We start from the raw sequence: 17,762 nt of genomic DNA on the forward strand, positions 1-17,762 counted from the left end.
GCAAAACATGAAGAAAATGTATGATTTTTTGAATGACTTTACAGAAAGTGAAGAAAAATGAATATTGGGCTGTTGAAAAAAATAGCAGTGTCTGCATCTGAAACATTTTTAGGATTTAGCATTCACATCTGTGTATCATGGAGTCGACCAGCTTCTGGCACTTGTCGACAGGTATTTGACAGCATTCTCCAATTTCTCTGCATTTCTTGGTTTTGCCTCAGAAACAGCATTGTGATGTTTTCTGTGGGATTAAGGTCCAGGGATTGGGCTGGCACCTCCATCACTTTAATTTTGTTGGTCTGAAGCCAGATGCTGCGCACTTACTGGTGCATTTTGGGTCATTGGCTTGTTGAACAGCCCGTTTCAAGGGCATGTCCTGTTCAGCATAGAGCAACATGACCTTTCCAAGGATTTAGATATATGCAAAGTGGCCCCTGATCCCTGGTGTGTGATAAAAAGGCCTGATCGTAAGAGAAGCATCACCACCATGCTTCACTGTCTTCAGAGCGTACTGCGGCCCAAAATGTTTTTCCATTTCTCTCCCATCTGCCAGTCGACGTGTTCTTTGGCAATCTGCTTCAGCACGTCCTTTTTTTAACAGTGGGGCTTCTTGCCAACAGATTAGTTTCACACAGGCATCTTCTAACTGTCACAGTACTCACCAATAACTTCAGACGGTCTTTGGAGCTGACCGTTGGCTGAGTGCTTCAGATCCATTTGAATGGCGGCCTTCCATTTTCTTCCACGTCTCTCTGGTGTTGCTTTCCATTTTAAAGCATTTTAGATCCTTTTAGCCGAGCAGCCTATCATTTTCTGCACTTCTTTACCAATCACCGTTTTCACCAAAGTACACTGTTCTTCTGAACAAGGTCTGGAACATCCATTTTTCTCAGGTTTTCAGAGACAAATGCATGGACGACATGAGCTGGCTTCATCCTTAAATAAGGGCCACCTGATCGTGAATGAATGACCTCACTAATTGGAAAGAGGCGGAGGACAACTTGTGACTTAGAACACCTGTGTCGAGGATTATTTGCCTTGCACATATTGTTATGGGATGTTTGTCAAAAAGGAATTGTGGAAACATCAGTCCTCACGCAGAAGCAAAAAATCTTGAATGACAGATAATGAAAGAAAAAAAAAGAAGAGTACTAAGTTGCACTGCACGCCTGCTTCTGATTGCTGCTTCCTCGACTGGATGTCAGACGATCGTCAGGTTGTTTGATTTGAAGCACTTTTTGTAAAACATTGGCGCGTGAAGTCAAGACACCAGTACATTTCACAGAGAATGAGGGAGCTTCGCCAATTCATGTCGGCTGCTAAAGACATGGATGAGATTGTGAAGGGCCTGGTAGACTTGTGCGCACCATCAAGGTTGTCAGCGTGGCGAATAAGGTTAAAGACTCCAGGCAAAAATGAGTATGGAAAACCATTTACTGCTGTCAAAATCAGACTCTGTCTCAAAGGAGGTCCTGTTTGGACAAGTATGTATGAATGATGATGACTTGGCTGAGAGGAAGGCAAAAAAAAATCCTGGAACTTTTGGAAAAGAAACTGGAAGAACCATGTTTCTGTCAGTGCTCATCAAACAATGCAAGAAAAGAGACGGAACAAGCAAAGTGTTATCCCCCTTACCACAGATGTGATCACTCTGAGGGTGACAGAAGGTAAAGCAAAGGAGGAACTAACAAAAGGAGCCAAGTTTAACAGCCATCTTCAACAAGCGGCATGAAGGTGAAGCATCACGCTTCTGTTGACATTTACAAGACAGCAAGCACAAATCCCATAAACAAAGACATTCATGAAACCGTGTATCTGCTAGAGAAAGAGCTCAGCAAGCTTCTCACGCTGATCGCCCTGTGATGAGGGGAACAACAGGTGGGATGCAGCGTAAGGTGCAGGATGTTTACGGAAATGCACACTATGCGCACCGGCTGAACCTCATCATCCAGCAGACAACATCACACATCCCCAGAATCGGTATATTTTTGCCAGTACCTCGGTGGATTTGCTGCATTCTTCTCCCGTCATTCAAGCAAACCACAGTCATGCTGTTAACACCGTGTATGGGCACGGATGGCCTTCTACTGTTTCCAGACCATCAGACACTCTGGTTACTATGATCCTCAAACTGTCAGAGAGGCTTGTAGCTTTGTGAGAACACTGGTAGATGAGGATTTCTGCTTGTTCCTGGCATTGTTTCCAGATGCAGAGGAGGAACACTGACTCTGTCTACATCTCAGGAATCATCCAGAGGATCACCAACAGCATCCAAATGATCAGGTAAATAATGAAATATTATTAGGCTGAGAACCTATTAAAGAGTGAACCTATTTCCCCATGATAAGCAGTATGTAAAAACATAGTAAACACATAATTCAGTATTGTAAAGACAGAACACAGGAAATCCCATTACACTGGAAACCCCTTATCATGATTACAGCTGGATTGAATTGATCACTATAATTGGGTGATTATGAAAGCCAAATTGTTCAGTTTTTCTTTATTTCTCATGCAGAAATAATGCAGAAATAATGGACATTTGTATACTAATCACACGCATGCATGCTCAGCTAGCCATCTGGAAGCAGAATCACGGGAGTAAAGATACAAATAGAGTTACTGTAGCTAGAATTGTTTTCCATGTTATCTATGAAAAGACTCAACATGAACACTGTAAATAGATAGTGGTTTTCTAAAACCGGATTAATTAAACAGTATTTGAATAGGAATAATCCTGTCCCATGCTTTTTGATCCATATAACAGCGATCACTATAAAAACTTTCCACTGTATGTTCATTATGTAAATATTATGTAAATACAGAACACAATGACAGGCTTTCTGAAACAATAATTTTGGATGGGAACTTGCGTTTTGTATCAGGGACTCCATTCCTTCCCAACATGGGCATGACACTGAGTCTGTGCTGGAGCAGCCCACAAAGAAACGGACAACACCAGCGGCTTTAACACAATTCTGTTGGAAACACACTCAGTTTTTTGTTTATAAAGATAATATAAGAGTTATACTTTTTTTTCTGACATGTGATAGGTCACACAGAGGAATTCAGTCAGATAAGCATTTGATGTCATTTCGCATTCCTGATAGTAAACACTAAGCTGTAGTTACTTGCCAAAAAATAATTGTATCATCTTTTAAGATGATATTGATGACATTATTTAAACTCCGAGATGTGACAGTTTCATTCTGTTGTCTGCCATGTGTAGTTTTTCTTTGTTTTTGTCGTATATGACACCATTTTGGTCCATGCCAAGGACCGGCTCTCTTTCACCAAGCACCTCGTCAGTGCCACTGTATTACAAGGAGACCTGTTCCCGTAGCAGGAGAGGTTCCCAGACGCAGCTCTAGTGACCACAGTGGAGTCCTACCCCATGCTGAGCAAGGCCAAGCTCAAAACAGAGCTATCCCTCAGATATGAGAACAAGTTCAGAGCTTGCAGTGGCTGCACTGACTCCAGGACAAATTCAGTGAGACAGTGAGTCTCAAAAGTGTCATCGCTGCACCCGTGACGACAGAGAGGTGCTTCTGTACCTTAAAGAGGATCAAAACCTTTCTGGGGAACGCCTGAATGCTCTGGCTATGGTCTCCATTGAAGAAGAGCTAGTCAGAAACATTCCTGACATCAATAAGAGGGACGTTGAGAGATTTGCGAATCAGCACAGAAGGTCAAATTTTTGTACAAATAAGGTGTCACACACAAACACGCCCATGTTTCCCTGACCCAATTTGTCTATGCATGTAGTTCACTTCATAAGGCAAACAGCAGTAAATGGCACTTCCAGTGTGTTTGTTGATATTACTGTATATGTTTCAGAGGGACAACACCCTCCAACAGATCTGGATTAAAACCACAAACAGCATGAAAGTGGTCCAAATGATCACCAAAAAAACAAAACAAAACAAACTTCTGCTGAGCTGTGGAACAGCAATGCAGCTTCCCACCACTTGGTGGCAGTGAGGCGTCAGTCGGTTGTTTAACACGCTCCAGTGGAAAGCAGCAGAAGAAGCCAGCTTCAAACTTTTGGCTTAAGATATGGAGAGGTTTTTTAAAACTTCTAGTAACTTCTAGTTCTGCCATGTAAAAATTAAGACTGCTAAATTGTCAAATTCATCAGCAGGCTATAAGGCAGTATTTTCATTTGCACTTTATTTAAATTTTATTTACAGTTTCTTTTATTGTGAATTTTATTATATATGAATTTCTCTTCATTTTTTTGTGGGCCTATCTAAATACTTTTTAATTTCTGATTTTTGTGTTAGTAAGCTTGACTTGAGCCTTCATATTTGTTCTTGTAGCAAGTTGATTTGTTATAATTGCTAGCCTGTTCAGGTTTAAATACATGATATAAATAAATGTCTTTGAGATGATCAGTGTATTGTATATAATTTATTTCACAACTTTTTAGCTTGTCAAACTTCAAGTAGACTTGATTAGTTATCGAATACAAATCAAATCAAGACTAAGACCAATTAAAATTAAAGTGTTAAGCCAGCGCTTTAAGCCGCCAAGGTATGTCTCGACAGGAAACCTATTTGATGTGCCTGATTTTCCTGATGCCAGGTACCTAATAAACAACGTCCACTTCATTGTTCTTTGTGATACACAAGAGCCAATATTTTGTGTTCACATTATCAAACTTAAATCTTAAAAAACACTATCATGGTGCTGCTTTGCATTCCATAGCGTGCAGTCAAATTCGGTTTCTTTCTTCCCCTCAGAAACACAAGCGCTGAACCAACAAAGGCTCCTACACTCAAAAGGCCACAGCATCACTCAACTGAAACCAATGAACACTTAACACCCATCACCCCACAATCTGTTCCCACAAGTGTTAATATTTCAATGAGCCCCGGGCCACTTTGTACTGGGAAAACTGGGCCCAGAGGTCAGAGGTCAGAAAGGTTAAAAACCCCTGCTCTATTGGACGGATTAGGCGCCATTTTCAGATCCAGCATAATACAAATAATTACAGAAACACTAAGTGGTTATTCATTATTTAATTTCCTCAGTGAAATTAAAACTCCAGTCCAAACCAGTTATTAATTGAATGAAATCATCAGTGTTGAAGAAAACGTCAAAGGAGCAGGAATATATTGATCCGTGCGTTATACAGCTGTCCAATCGAGGCTGGGATAGTTTTATACCGAGAACATACAATTTAGTGTGCGTGTTCATCCATCATCGGTCCGTGAAGGCGCATACCGCCACCTACCGTGCACATCTCTAATCATGCCGTTACTTTTGGAAAAACAAAGCTTCTTGATACCCTGAAAAATTATCCCGTATCTCGAGATATGGAGGAAATTATCCAGGGAGGTGCGACTGCTCGAAGCCTCCGTCATAAATAAAACAGCCGCTGGGAAAAATCGATGAACGAGCCACCCACCTCCTTTCCGGTCATAAGACCGTGTTTCTTAGTGCATGCTGGGAAATGTATTTCCTGGTGGCCCGGTTGTTCGTTCTCCGCTGCCGCAGCAGGTCGAGAGGAAACTCCACCTCCCAGAAATACCGCCGTCATCCACTCTCGTTACTCATTTCCACACTGGAGGAAACACACAGATGCCAGGTTGGTTAAGTTGGTTGCATATTGCCAGATTGAGAGTTTCAGAGGAGAAGGGGAGAAAGTCCGGTGGTGACGATTAGCACGGCCCTTCAATTGCACCGGACGTTTTTACTATGGACGCTGTCAGCCGGACACAGGAGTGAAAAACTTGGTAAATAAACAGTGCCCAGTTCCTTGCTAACAAAATATGGAAGCTGGGAAATCCTCACTAACATTAGCTAACTAATGATTGTTAAACAAGCAGGCGTGCTTTGGATGCTCTGTTGAAATCACACCGTTGGCTCGTTTGTCTGAAGAGAAACTTCAGGATGGAAGAAGTCGACAAAATTTTAATTCACGCCCTCAAACAAGTCGGAACGTAAGTATTAACTGCAATTTGTCAAAATCACCAGCTTTTATGATTTGAAGGAGAAGTACAAGAAGGAAGAAGGTAGGCTGTAAAACTTAGCATCTCTGTGACACAGAGGTGGCTGAGTCTGATGCACAAATCAACGTGCATGTTTATTTATTTTTTTATTTTTTTACACTTATGTGATGTGAAGTGTCAGGCCTGCCATTAGCACGTATGGATATAGATACTGTCAAGGTTAAGCAGACTGAGATCTTTGGGATTCTTCCTCTAATGCTGCCCTTTATGACCCACAGAGAAGTGAGTGAGGAGATCAACAGCGTCCAGCAGTTCAGCAGTGAGCTGATTGTGGAAGCGGTGGTCAGATGTATCCGTGTGATCGAGCCGGGGCTGGGCAGCACCCTGTCCACCTCCCTCCCTCCAGGCATGTCTGCTCGCTTCAGAGTGGGCATGAGCCTGGCACAGGCCTGTCAGGTAACACACCAATAACTTATGTTGGGTTGGATGTGTCATTTTACACTCTGACTGCTGTACACAGAGCTGATATGCCAGCCTGTTCGATTTTATTTATTCCTCTGGAGTTTTATCTTCTATTATACTACATTTCGTTTTGCTGTTTGAGATTGTTCTATTTTTTATTCCGTTTTTTTATTTATCTATTTCTATATGTTTGGCATTCATTGTGGACAGCAAAAAAAAGAATTTCATTTTACAGTCATATCTGTTTCTTTACTATACATACGACAATAAACACTTTGAATCTTGAAAAAACAGACAGTTTGACATTTACTGGCTTAAAGGAAGCCTTGACTACAGTTATTAGTGGGGACGTTTTTCTGAAACCTTGATCATTTGTCCCTGGGGGATGCTCAAAAACATCCATACAAATGTCTGAGCTGTATAAAACTATAATTTGAAAAAGCATGCTGAGGGATTTGTGCCCACTAACGTTCACCAGGAAGTCTTTTGATCTATAATGCACTTTTCAAGACACACAAAGATACCTGCTTAGAAGATTAACATGTTCAGGACCTGAATGAGTGTTTGGTCAACTAAAGTTTCCGTACTCTGCCATGCTGGTTTCTAGGACATTGGCTATAAAGGGGAAATTGGGTACCAGACCTTTCTGTACAGCAATGAGCCAGAGATCCGCTCCCTGCTCATGTGCCTGGTGGAGAAGCTACCTAGGGAGAGTGCGGAGACTTCAGACCAGCCAACAGGTATGGAGACTTTCTTACTTCCCTTCAGACAGAAGGAAAGAAAAGTTGTACATATATACACTATTTTGTAACATTTAATGGATTATTCTACATACGAAACATCAGAGGCCTCCCAACTAAGCGTCTTGGATTAGCGTCATTTAATGCCTCAAATGTATGTGGCTTTAAAGGTAAAAAAGGTTGCTCCAGTAAGATAAAATACACCCAGTATCTTTTAATTGGTATTTGCGCAAAATATGATTTTGGAAACTTGACCAAACTATATTGAGGTGTAGTGTTGTAAAATCTGAGAGGAAGCTTGTATGACAATCTTTTTGGGTAAATTCACAGTCTGATTCTCAAATCCTAAGTCTCCCCTCAGAATGCAGTCATGTGATCGCATGGTTAGTTGTGCATGTGATTGCCTGATCACAAAGCACAACATTTCAACTCAGTCGCGCAAGTCACAATGTGTGCATCCTCTTTCCTATTTGAAGTCCTGACAGAAATTTGTGTTCTTTTCACCTGCTATTGTGTTGTTTGTTAATGAGATGATACATGTGAGTACTTGCATTTGCTGTCTTGAGTTTTACATGTACGTATTTCCTGCCACAAATAAATTCCAGGCTGTGTTCCTTTTTATCATTCGGATGGAGCCAGTTCCTCTATAATTCCTATATAATTTCCAAATTTTTGGTTGGTTCTTTTTATGGGCTACAAACAGCAGCCTGTCTGTGTCCATCCAAGGAGAATATTTTCCACTTTCAAGATACTCGCTATCCTGGAGATCCAAATAGTGTTATTTGGTGTGAACAGTCAGGAATAGAAATTTGAATATGTTTCTGAAAATTGTGCTCCTGCGAGGATTAAAGAAATATATTACAAAAGGAATCCAAGAAAAATTGTACCAACATAATAGACTTCTTTGTTGTTCCATTCAGACAATTTATTTATTTCCATATGACTATTTATTTTAGTCTGCCTTGTGTAATGAAGAATCAGTGTCTACACAAACCCATCTTAAAATACACACATATGTGATCATACACCTGCAAGCATGTGTCAGCTGGCTAAAACAAGTTAAAACATATTGCCTGCACTTAGTTGCACTCCGCTGATTAGTTGCAGCAAATAGTACAATGAGGAACAGAAAAGACACTTGTAACATGCAGAATTTAAATTAGTGCTGAAATACTGCTAACAAAGACAGCATTCATTCTCCATGTAGCTTTCAGCATTGATAGTTGATGCTGATCTGACCTAATCGTGCAGTAACTCGGTTGCCAATAGTCTTGTTTGCATTGTCCAGCTTACAACGCAACCACTGAGTTTTCAAACTAAAAAAAGGCTCAGCAGCTTTTCCAAAATACTCACTTTTCAGGGCTCAAAGACAAGAGGTGAAACGGAGAAGAAAAGATCAGTTTAAGAAGCATAGATTGAATGCAATGTGGTGAAGATCCAGGTTTTGCGACTGGGGGGGAAGCCACTGATGCCACTTGATTTATTAGTTGTTCTGGCTGCTGTAAATTGAGTGACCTTATACCAGCCAAAAAAGGTTTTTAAATGTTCTTCTTGTAAAGAAAGAACAGGTAGGTATGGTTCAGTTTTTGTTGGATAGCTGACAATCTTCAGTTATCAGAAAATAAATAGATCAAGAAACAATAATACACTGTGGAGGTCATATATGTAGAGAATTGAATGGACGTGGTGTATTTTTTATGATGTGCCATTTTAATTTGACAAGTCTGAGGTGCCTACTTGTCCTGCAGGGAAATCGGTGGTCCTCCAGAGGGCCATCGCTACTGCAATCAAATCCCAGCTGGCAGTCCCCTGGCTGCCTCAAAACTGCAGGCGGCTACTGCACATTGAAACACAAGTAAACTCTTTCAAGTTCTGTTTTGCTGTCTCGAAGATGTCTTACACAGGGGATAATTAACATTCACAGGATTGAATCAGTCAAATAGGGTGGCTACACGAATCCTACAGTTACAGTAACACTGAAAAGATAAATCAATAATAATTTTAATAATCATAAGAAGAAGAATATTAATCTCCATAACCACAATCTATTAGTCATTCAGATTTTATTCAGTGGAACAATGCATCTAAGTGAATTTAGGCGGAAGGATTTCAATGTCGTTCAATTTATGAATGTCACCATGTTTATAGTGTGTGTGTTGTTTTGTTTAGTGCCTTTATTTAACATATAAAGTTACTAGCAGCATGTGACAATAGGGCCAAAGTGACTGCAGTTTTTTTCTTTGTGCTTAAATGATATTTGAAATGTGGGACTTAAAATATACTTAGAAAGGAAGTTGATGATGCACAGTTGTCCAAGTCCGTGAAACAGAATGCAGCTATTTTTAACTAATTTTAATGTAGACTGACTGTGTAAGTGTATATGCAACTCAATTACGCTATAATTCTGGAGCTAATTAAATTATTGTCTTTATATCTATGTTTATGTAACATGTGAGTCTCAGCATTAAGTTAACTTGTAAATCATTAAATCCAAGAGAGAGTCAGCAGATTCCTCACATATGTTTTTCCTCTAAGGGTCCAGAAGCTCTTCACAATTTCCACACTCAGCCCCTCAGTTTGCCAAACTGCACAAAAGGACCAGGGAAGAAGCAGCTCAAAGGTCAGACCACTGCAATAATAGTTCAATTCACCACTCCCAATTTTGCTACAGCTGTCATATAAAATATAAAAATATTTTTATTATTTACTGGATTGCATGCACACAGTGGATAGTGTACAGAGAACTTAGTAAGAAAACGAACAAGTTCATAAATGAACCCAGCTCTCTGAACAAGCAGAACACACTGGAGTAATAAGCGTATGTGCATGCATGCTTTCAGAAATGACCGACTACCAACGAGACATTCTTCCTCCTTTGACCTCCCAGCCTTCCCATCATGTCTCTTTAGTGGCGTCCATACTGGAGCAGCACACCGCTGAGCTGAGTACCGCTCAGGAGTGGGAGAATGAGTGGAAGAGTCAGGGACTCCTCTCTTGCCTCAGTCCACAGGCAAATCACCCTCTTTATAGTCTTCTCCTAAACATAGATCTAGAATTGCTTATCCAAAAGCAATAGCTGGTCGGGCAGTTGCCTAGCAACAGCATCTGCCAATTAATTAATTAGAGTTAATCACATTTCAGTTGCTGGATCCTCCCATCGCAGTCACGCTGGCTGCTGTATGCATGGGGAAGGATCCAAGTACATCAGTGGTACAAACTTTTCCTTTCCTATGAATCATTTGATCCTCACGTGATGCGCAGATTGATCTGATGTTTATGAATGATATAATATGTTCTTCATAGAAGCATCACCTGCAGCCACTGCAACAGTAACTGATTTGTTATTACATATGAGATGGTATGAGGAATACTTGAACATTAATGTGTCAAAGGTGCAAAACCAGGATTGAACATCCATTAATTTGAGGTTGAATTAGTGTCTCCGTTGAACAGGAGTACTGCGCCTGGAAGCTGAGCCGACTGAGGAAACGCATTGAGGAGCAGCTACGTTCTGCTGCACTTCCCTCTCCTGAAAGTGTCTTTGGTGGTCCTCGTTCAACTTCTGACCTTAGTGAGCTACTGGAGACCTTCAGAGCCCCGTCTGACCACATCCTGACCAAGGGCACCCACTTCACCCATACACAGAAATTCACCTTCACACAAGTGAGGAGAACCTGTTCCTGTAGAGTGCTAAAATAGAAGAACTGCCTCAATCTTGTTTGGCTTTGTAACACGTGTCTTCGCTTATGTGTGCATATCCAGGAGTCAGCACCTGTAACTTCCATCCACTCCAGACATCAGTCGGACAGTGATGCACTCCATCAGGAGGAAGAACTGGCCTCCCTTCAGCAGCAGCTCCAGCAGCTCTGCAATGATGTCACCCAGCTCACAGCAGACATGAAGCACATGAGTGTGACAAATACACAGGTAAATCACTGTGCCTGTCAAAAGTTTGGACACACTTTCAAAAGTGTACTGTATATAAAAGCAGTGTATGGGTCTCTAACAGCAGAACAAAACAAACACAACTGAACTGTTACTCAAACCTGAGTTTGACCTGATGTGTGCTGCTGCAGGTCCTGAGTGAGCTGAAGCAGAGGGAACAGGGGAACTCTGAAAAAGAGGAGAAGATGCAGGTGAAAAAGAAAACGGTCGACTTGCTGCCTGACGCAGACAACAACCTGTTGAAGCTTCAGGTAGGTGTACTGATAACATCATCTGCTGATTAGGAACATGTCCACAAATGGCAAGGCGCATTTGTAGAAACTTGTGTTGCTCTTCCCCCAGGCTCAAGTGGAGGCGGGTGCTAATCGGATGGTGAACTTGGCCTCTCAGTGGGAGAAACACCGTGCTCCACTCATCAGTGAGCACCGCAGACTCAAAGAAATCTGCAGCAACCGGGATGTAGGTGCTACCTTACTTTAGATCCATCACTGGATTGTTTACAGTGCAGGTGCATGTTGAACCTGTTTGTTTGTGTTTTCCTTAGCTGGAGTCATCCAGAAAGCTATCTGAGATCAAGTCTCTGCATGACAAAATCTGTGTGTCCACAGAGGAGGCCAGGAAGAAGGAAGAAATGTACAAGCAACTGGTAATAGCCTAAACCAACATCTGTGGAAAGCTACTGAGGGATTACTGATATAAAATTTTTTATCTCAGGAATGTTTTTTTTTCTCAGTGGTGGGTTTCTTTTGTTCTGTTGTTAAACCTTGTTGGCCTCTTTTCCATTGCAGGTTACAGAGTTAGAAAACCTTCCCCAGGATGTGTCCCGGTCAGCTTATACCCAGAGAATCCTGGAGATCATCAGCAACATTAAGAAACAGAAGGAGGAAATTACAAAGGTAACAGCAGGAAGGAGCTGGATTGTTGGACTGAATAAACACTGTAATGAATAAGCAGGTGGACTGTAAACGTCTGCTCAGCACCATGGTGTGCCACAGCAGTCAGAGCTGCACGGATAGCTTGAGAACAGTGGCTCCCCTTGCTGCAGTCAGTGGTACTGTTGTGTGTCAGTTGTGGCATCACCAACACTTGGCTGACTTTCCTTGGCAGATTCTGTCAGACACCAAGGAGCTCCAAAAGGAGATCAACAGCTTAACGGGGAAGCTGGACAGGACCTTCGCTGTGACTGATGAGCTGATCTTCAAGGTAGCTCCTTTCATTTCATTATGTTGTGGTTTAACTGCTTTTCTATATGTGATTACAGAGGACCACACTCCCAGGAAGGACAACAGTTAGCTCTATCCAAATTTCCTCTAAATTTATACGGCGATCATTCATAATTTGTCTGAGCTATGTGACAGTGCTGCAGAAAAACAATAAAACAACAATTTAGATGGTGTGAATGGTTAAAATTACATATAAGTTGAGTTAATATCGACAGCAGTACACACACAGTACTGATTAGTAGCACTGCAATTTTTTTGAAAGGTCAAAATTAAAATTCACAGTATTGTTTGAATATCTGTTAAAATTAGCCATATATGAAAATGTACCGACTCTAACGACCAACTGCTGCCACATTTAAACTTCATGTGGATATTTCAGCTCCGTTACTTACAGATTATTGAGCACTTTTGGTCCCCCCCCCCCACATGTCAGTACCACGACTGATCCCAGAGCAGTGGATGAATCAAGAACAGTTTACCGAGCAAACTTTGTCTGAAGCTAATCACAAGGATCCAGAATTATGTCTAAATGAAGCCTCTTACCTCTTCCAGCATGCTTATGTTGGCAACCATTTGAAACAATCCAACAGCTGCAGTCAACAAAGCTTTCAAGAACAATATGCTGATCTCAGAACAGCATTCATTGTGAGATCAGAACAAGAGAGACTTGAGGAGAGAGCTTTCACTTCACAACTTGATGTCTGTTGGCCAAACAGTGATTGTCCTGACCACACGCCCCTTGTCTTTGTGTATTTGATGTATGTATACATTTGTTTGTTTGTGTCACATGTAGGATGCCAAAAAGGACGAATCTGTCCGCAAATCATACAAGTACCTGGCTGCTCTCCACGAAGTACGTCGTCATATTTTTTTTCCTTACAATTAATTCCCCATTTTGTTCCTCATAATGTGTCAGATGTTGTCTTTCTTCTTCTGCAGAACTGCAATCATTTGATCCAGACCATTGAGGACACGGGCACCATTCTGAGAGAGATTCGTGATCTAGAGGAGCAGGTAAGTTTTATTCAGTTTATCACGTCCATCAATGTTTCATGTACTTTGATCATGGCACACTGAGTCAGATGAGAAAGTCCAAATTGCTGCAGAACATGGCTTTCTCACTTTAGTGTTGCTCAGGAGAAAATCTTCAGTACTGATATTGAGGTTTCCTTATTAGAGAACAAATGCTGGAACCCTGTATGTCTTGTGATGAAGATGTTTAAAGCTTGAAAGAGGAAATGTGACTTTTACAGACCAAGGGGCAGTTTATTGAAGCCTGAGCCACTTATTACCATCCACAGCCTTTTATTATCTACTGTGGCTCCAGCAGTATCAGCAGAAAACCCACAGCTGTGTTCTGAGTTGTTGCCTACGCATCTCCTTCCACAAGATTTGGTGCAATACCTGGGCCAATATGACCCTAAGCCTTATACTGACCTCCAAGTCTTCCTCACAGATACTATCCAGTATTTTACATGACAGCCCTGTTCAAATCTAGTATTGTTTCTAAAACTGGACAAACTGGACAAACTGCCCACTGTCCACAGATCGAGGCGGAGAACGGGAAAAAAACTGTGGCCAACCTGGAGAGGATTCTGGAGGACTACAAGGCCATTCGACAGGAGAACGCTGCACTTGCTGCCAAAGTCCGAGATGGCTGAAGGTTGTTGTGTTCTAACTTGCTGAGGTTGATGCTGTAGTGAAAACAGATCTGATGGGACTGAAACAGCTGTCCTGGTTTCAGAGTCAAGAGACTATTGCTCATTAACATCACCCTCTGCTGCCGCCAGAGACCTGCTTTGTAAGAGGGGAGATGTACAGTCCTACCCCATCAGCAAAGTACTGTTGTACATACAGCACCAGCTTAAATAAAGATGCCTTACAAACTTGGTCATGATGAGTAGATCTACTAACACACGAACACCTGGGATCACCGATCACCACTGTGTCCTGCAGGAGCTTTGAAAGTATACACTGATCCATGGAGGGAGGGAGGGAGGGAGAAAGAATGAGAATGTATTAACGCGCAAAAGAGAAATGCAAAGAACATTAATGACTGATGTTTAACGTACATTAGTTTTACATAAATAAACCAATCAGGCATAATGTTACACCCACCTGCCTCCATTAGACCCCTGAAGGTGTGCTGTGGTATGTGGTACCAAGAAGTTAACAGCAGATCCTTTAAGTCTTGCGAGGTGGGGCCTCCATGCATCAGACTTGTTGGTCCAGCACAGAGGATAATCCTGCTGAAAGAGGCCACAGCCATCAGGAAACGCAGCTTCCATTAAAAGGATGGCCATGGCCTGCAACAATGCCTAGGTGGGTGGTATGTGTTATAGGAACGTCCACATGGATGGCAGGATCCGAAGTTTCCCAGCATCACGCTGCCTCTGCTGGCTTGCCTTCTGCCCATAGTGCATCCTGGTACCATGTGTTCCCCAGGTAAGCGACGCACACACACCCAGCCAACCCTGTGATACAAAAGAAACCGTGATGTCAACCAGGCCACCTTCTTCCATCGTGGTCCATTACTGACCAGGGGTCTGTGGGGCCTGTGGCTGGATCATCACTGTTATTTCCTTGGACCACTTTTGATAGATACTGACCCCCTGATGGGGAACAGCCCACCGGAGAGATGCTCTCTGACCTCTGACCCAGTCCTCCAGCCATCACAATTTAGGCCTCGTCAAACTCACTCAAATCTCCATGCTTGCCCATTTTTTCCTGCTTCTAACAAAATGTTCACATGCTGCCAAATATGCCCCCAGCACCACGAACAGGCCACTTCGCCTGTCACTGGTTATGATGCGCCTGATCGGTTAATATCGGTTATATCTGCAGTGGTTTGGTTGGTTTTCATCTCTTTTATTTAGTGCAGGCCAAACCCTTTCCCAAGAATGTCTCATTTCAGTGATTAAATGATTAATTAAGCACCCAAATGTGTTTCCCCTGAGTCTGTTACCTGTTTAAGGGGTTCACATACTTTCAAGCAGCACTGTAGATTATAGCTTCTTCTGTTATTTTTACTTACTGCTAATATTTGCTGATGCACATTTAGTAGAACTATTTATTCTCTGTGCATCTATATGCTTTCATTGTGTTTGTCCCTCCTGCTCTTGTTCTCTCTCTCTAAACCCAACCAGTCCAGGTAGATAGCCCCCCTCTCCCAGAGTCTGGTCCTGTCTGAAGTTTCCTGCCACTGTCGCCAAGCTGTTGCACACGAAGGGATTTGTTGAGTCTCTTTAAAGAGTTTGGTCTGGGCCTGGTCTATGTAAAGTGCTTTGAGGTAATTTCATTATAATTCTGTACTATATAAATACATTTTCTTTGATTTTAAGGGATTTTCACCCTGTGCACATAAAGATGACTATTAGTAATTAAGTGTCACACTTCACATGTATATCCTGTTTAGTTGTCCTCTAAGGTTCTTGTTTTCAGTCACTCCAAAACACAAACATCTTTCACTCAACCAGTCGCAGTGATTATTATTTATTTGTGTCCGGTATACAGTCTGTAACATCGTAGTGTATTGTATAATTAAAAATTGTAACTTTGTGTACACATGTAATTTAATGATATAAACAAATCTTTCTCTTTTACAAATTCACATATTGCTAGCTTACAGTCCAGCAAGTCCATAGACTAACTGCAGTTAAGAAAGTTATTGTAAATATGCTAGTAAATGCTGATATATAAAAGGAGGCCAAACCAAGTGTAGGAATAGTACAATAGTACAATCATCACAAGGGTCTTTAGATTGACATGAAATTACATCTGTCTCAATTTAAAACAGAGTGAACATACGTCATATTTTTCCCTTTACATTACAGCCTACTGGCAGCACACAATATGGGCCACACAAAATGAGAATCAAGGCATAAAGATTGTTCCTAGTTTTGCTCTGATGTGCATAGATCTCTGTATATCCCACACCAATGAAGCTGTGCTGAAGTCCAAAGTGTAAGGACCTCTGATCGTGTCTATAAGAGATTTTCCATGACCACGACTCTTCATTAGTGTAAAGGAGACATAGCTGTGGAGCAACAAAAGGGCAAGCCAATGAAAAAGTAGTTGTAGAGAGCACTGGGACTTCTCCCCTCTGTCAGGGGGCGCTAATGGGTCTTGGAAAATCTTTTCCATCATCACATATTATATTTATCCTTAACAATATGAACTTCGACGGTCATCCCCACTGACGTGGTACACGACAGATTTGTCAGATGTGTCCGTCCACACGTTAGCATAATTTCCCCTGGGAAACCATCACATCAGCTTAGCATGTTAGCTTAGCAGCAGCAGTAGCTGTCGTCAGCTGTCTTACTGTTTGTTCTCTATTATGACATGTCTATAAAGTGCAAAGAGTTTTAAAGGCATAAACATTTAAAACCTTTTGTTAATGTTTCACTAGGAGGTTAAGTTTTCAACCATGTTTTTTTTTTTCAGCAAAACTATCTATGTTTTCAGATTTGTTTGTTTTTACTGTTGGTGTTTATGTTTGACTCTTTATTATTAGATTTGTGTGGATACTGTGGATTCTGTTGTGTTGTTGCCAATAAGCGCAATCTGTGTTGGAGCTTCTGCAAGAGCAATTAAGGAAGAGTGTACTTGTCATGCTTCAGGGAAACTTTCTCAACTGTCAACAGAAAAGATCATCTCTGACCTTGTTTAAAAAAAAAAAAAAGTCAAAATTTTCATTGATTTATTCATTATTAAATAAACGTGACCTTATTCACCTTTTGACTTAAGTTAACATCAAATGAATCATTTGGCAAATCTGGTTAGATGCTGTTTTACTGTGTAGAGATAATCTATTTTCTACTGTAGCGAACACGATGCATGAAATCAATCACTGATATAATTTAATTCAAACGACTGCCTTAAACTGCCTTGGAGATGAGTCCATATGATGATAAAATGTAGACAGCAGGAGCACAAAAGAAAATATCAAGTCTACCTACTTTAACAAGTGAGGCACTGTCTCTCCCAAAAGGCTGCACGCAGGTTCATCATCACATCATATTCCATATGTCTATGACTGAAGAATAATTTATGAAGACATTGAATATACAGCCTTTCCCTCCATCTTCAGCAACCACACAAAGAAAATACAGACGGCCTTTTGTGATCACTGCATTCAATTTGGCTCATTTACAAAAACATTACCAGTTTTGTGGAAATCAATATAAAGCAAAAAAGACAAGATTCTGTAAAAATAGCAATAACCAAAGTGCTAAAATAACATGTCTCTGGAGAATGACCAACCAAAGCGTGACAAAACATCCAGTTTATCCTTCATCAATGTTGCGTTTGAACGTACGAGTCCAGCACATCTTTAAAGAGGGGTATTTTTATATGTAGGTCCACACCTAATTGCCCAGTGAAACATGAAGACATAACATCATCCTGTGTGATGTCATTAACACAAAATGACAAGC

General features: G+C 41.3%; 1 protein-coding gene across 1 annotated transcript; it reads left to right on the forward strand.

Moving 5' to 3' along the window:
• The first annotated feature begins 5,565 nt into the window (after nt 1-5,565).
• Nucleotides 5,566-14,214, forward strand: ccdc22 (CCC complex scaffolding subunit CCDC22). Its single transcript, XM_029506338.1, has 16 exons — nt 5,566-5,945; nt 6,233-6,410; nt 7,024-7,156; nt 8,905-9,011; nt 9,692-9,776; nt 9,997-10,166; nt 10,610-10,819; nt 10,919-11,083; nt 11,233-11,352; nt 11,444-11,560; nt 11,646-11,747; nt 11,890-11,997; nt 12,209-12,304; nt 13,118-13,177; nt 13,264-13,338; nt 13,872-14,214. The coding sequence occupies exons 1-16, from the start codon at nt 5,896-5,898 to the stop codon at nt 13,983-13,985; spliced, it is 1,890 nt and encodes a 629-aa protein (XP_029362198.1). The 5' UTR covers nt 5,566-5,895; the 3' UTR covers nt 13,986-14,214.
• Nucleotides 14,215-17,762: the final 3,548 nt, after the last annotated feature.

Source organism: Echeneis naucrates, chromosome 7 (genome assembly GCF_900963305.1).
Source record: "Echeneis naucrates chromosome 7, fEcheNa1.1, whole genome shotgun sequence".
Taxonomy (NCBI): domain Eukaryota; kingdom Metazoa; phylum Chordata; class Actinopteri; order Carangiformes; family Echeneidae; genus Echeneis; species Echeneis naucrates.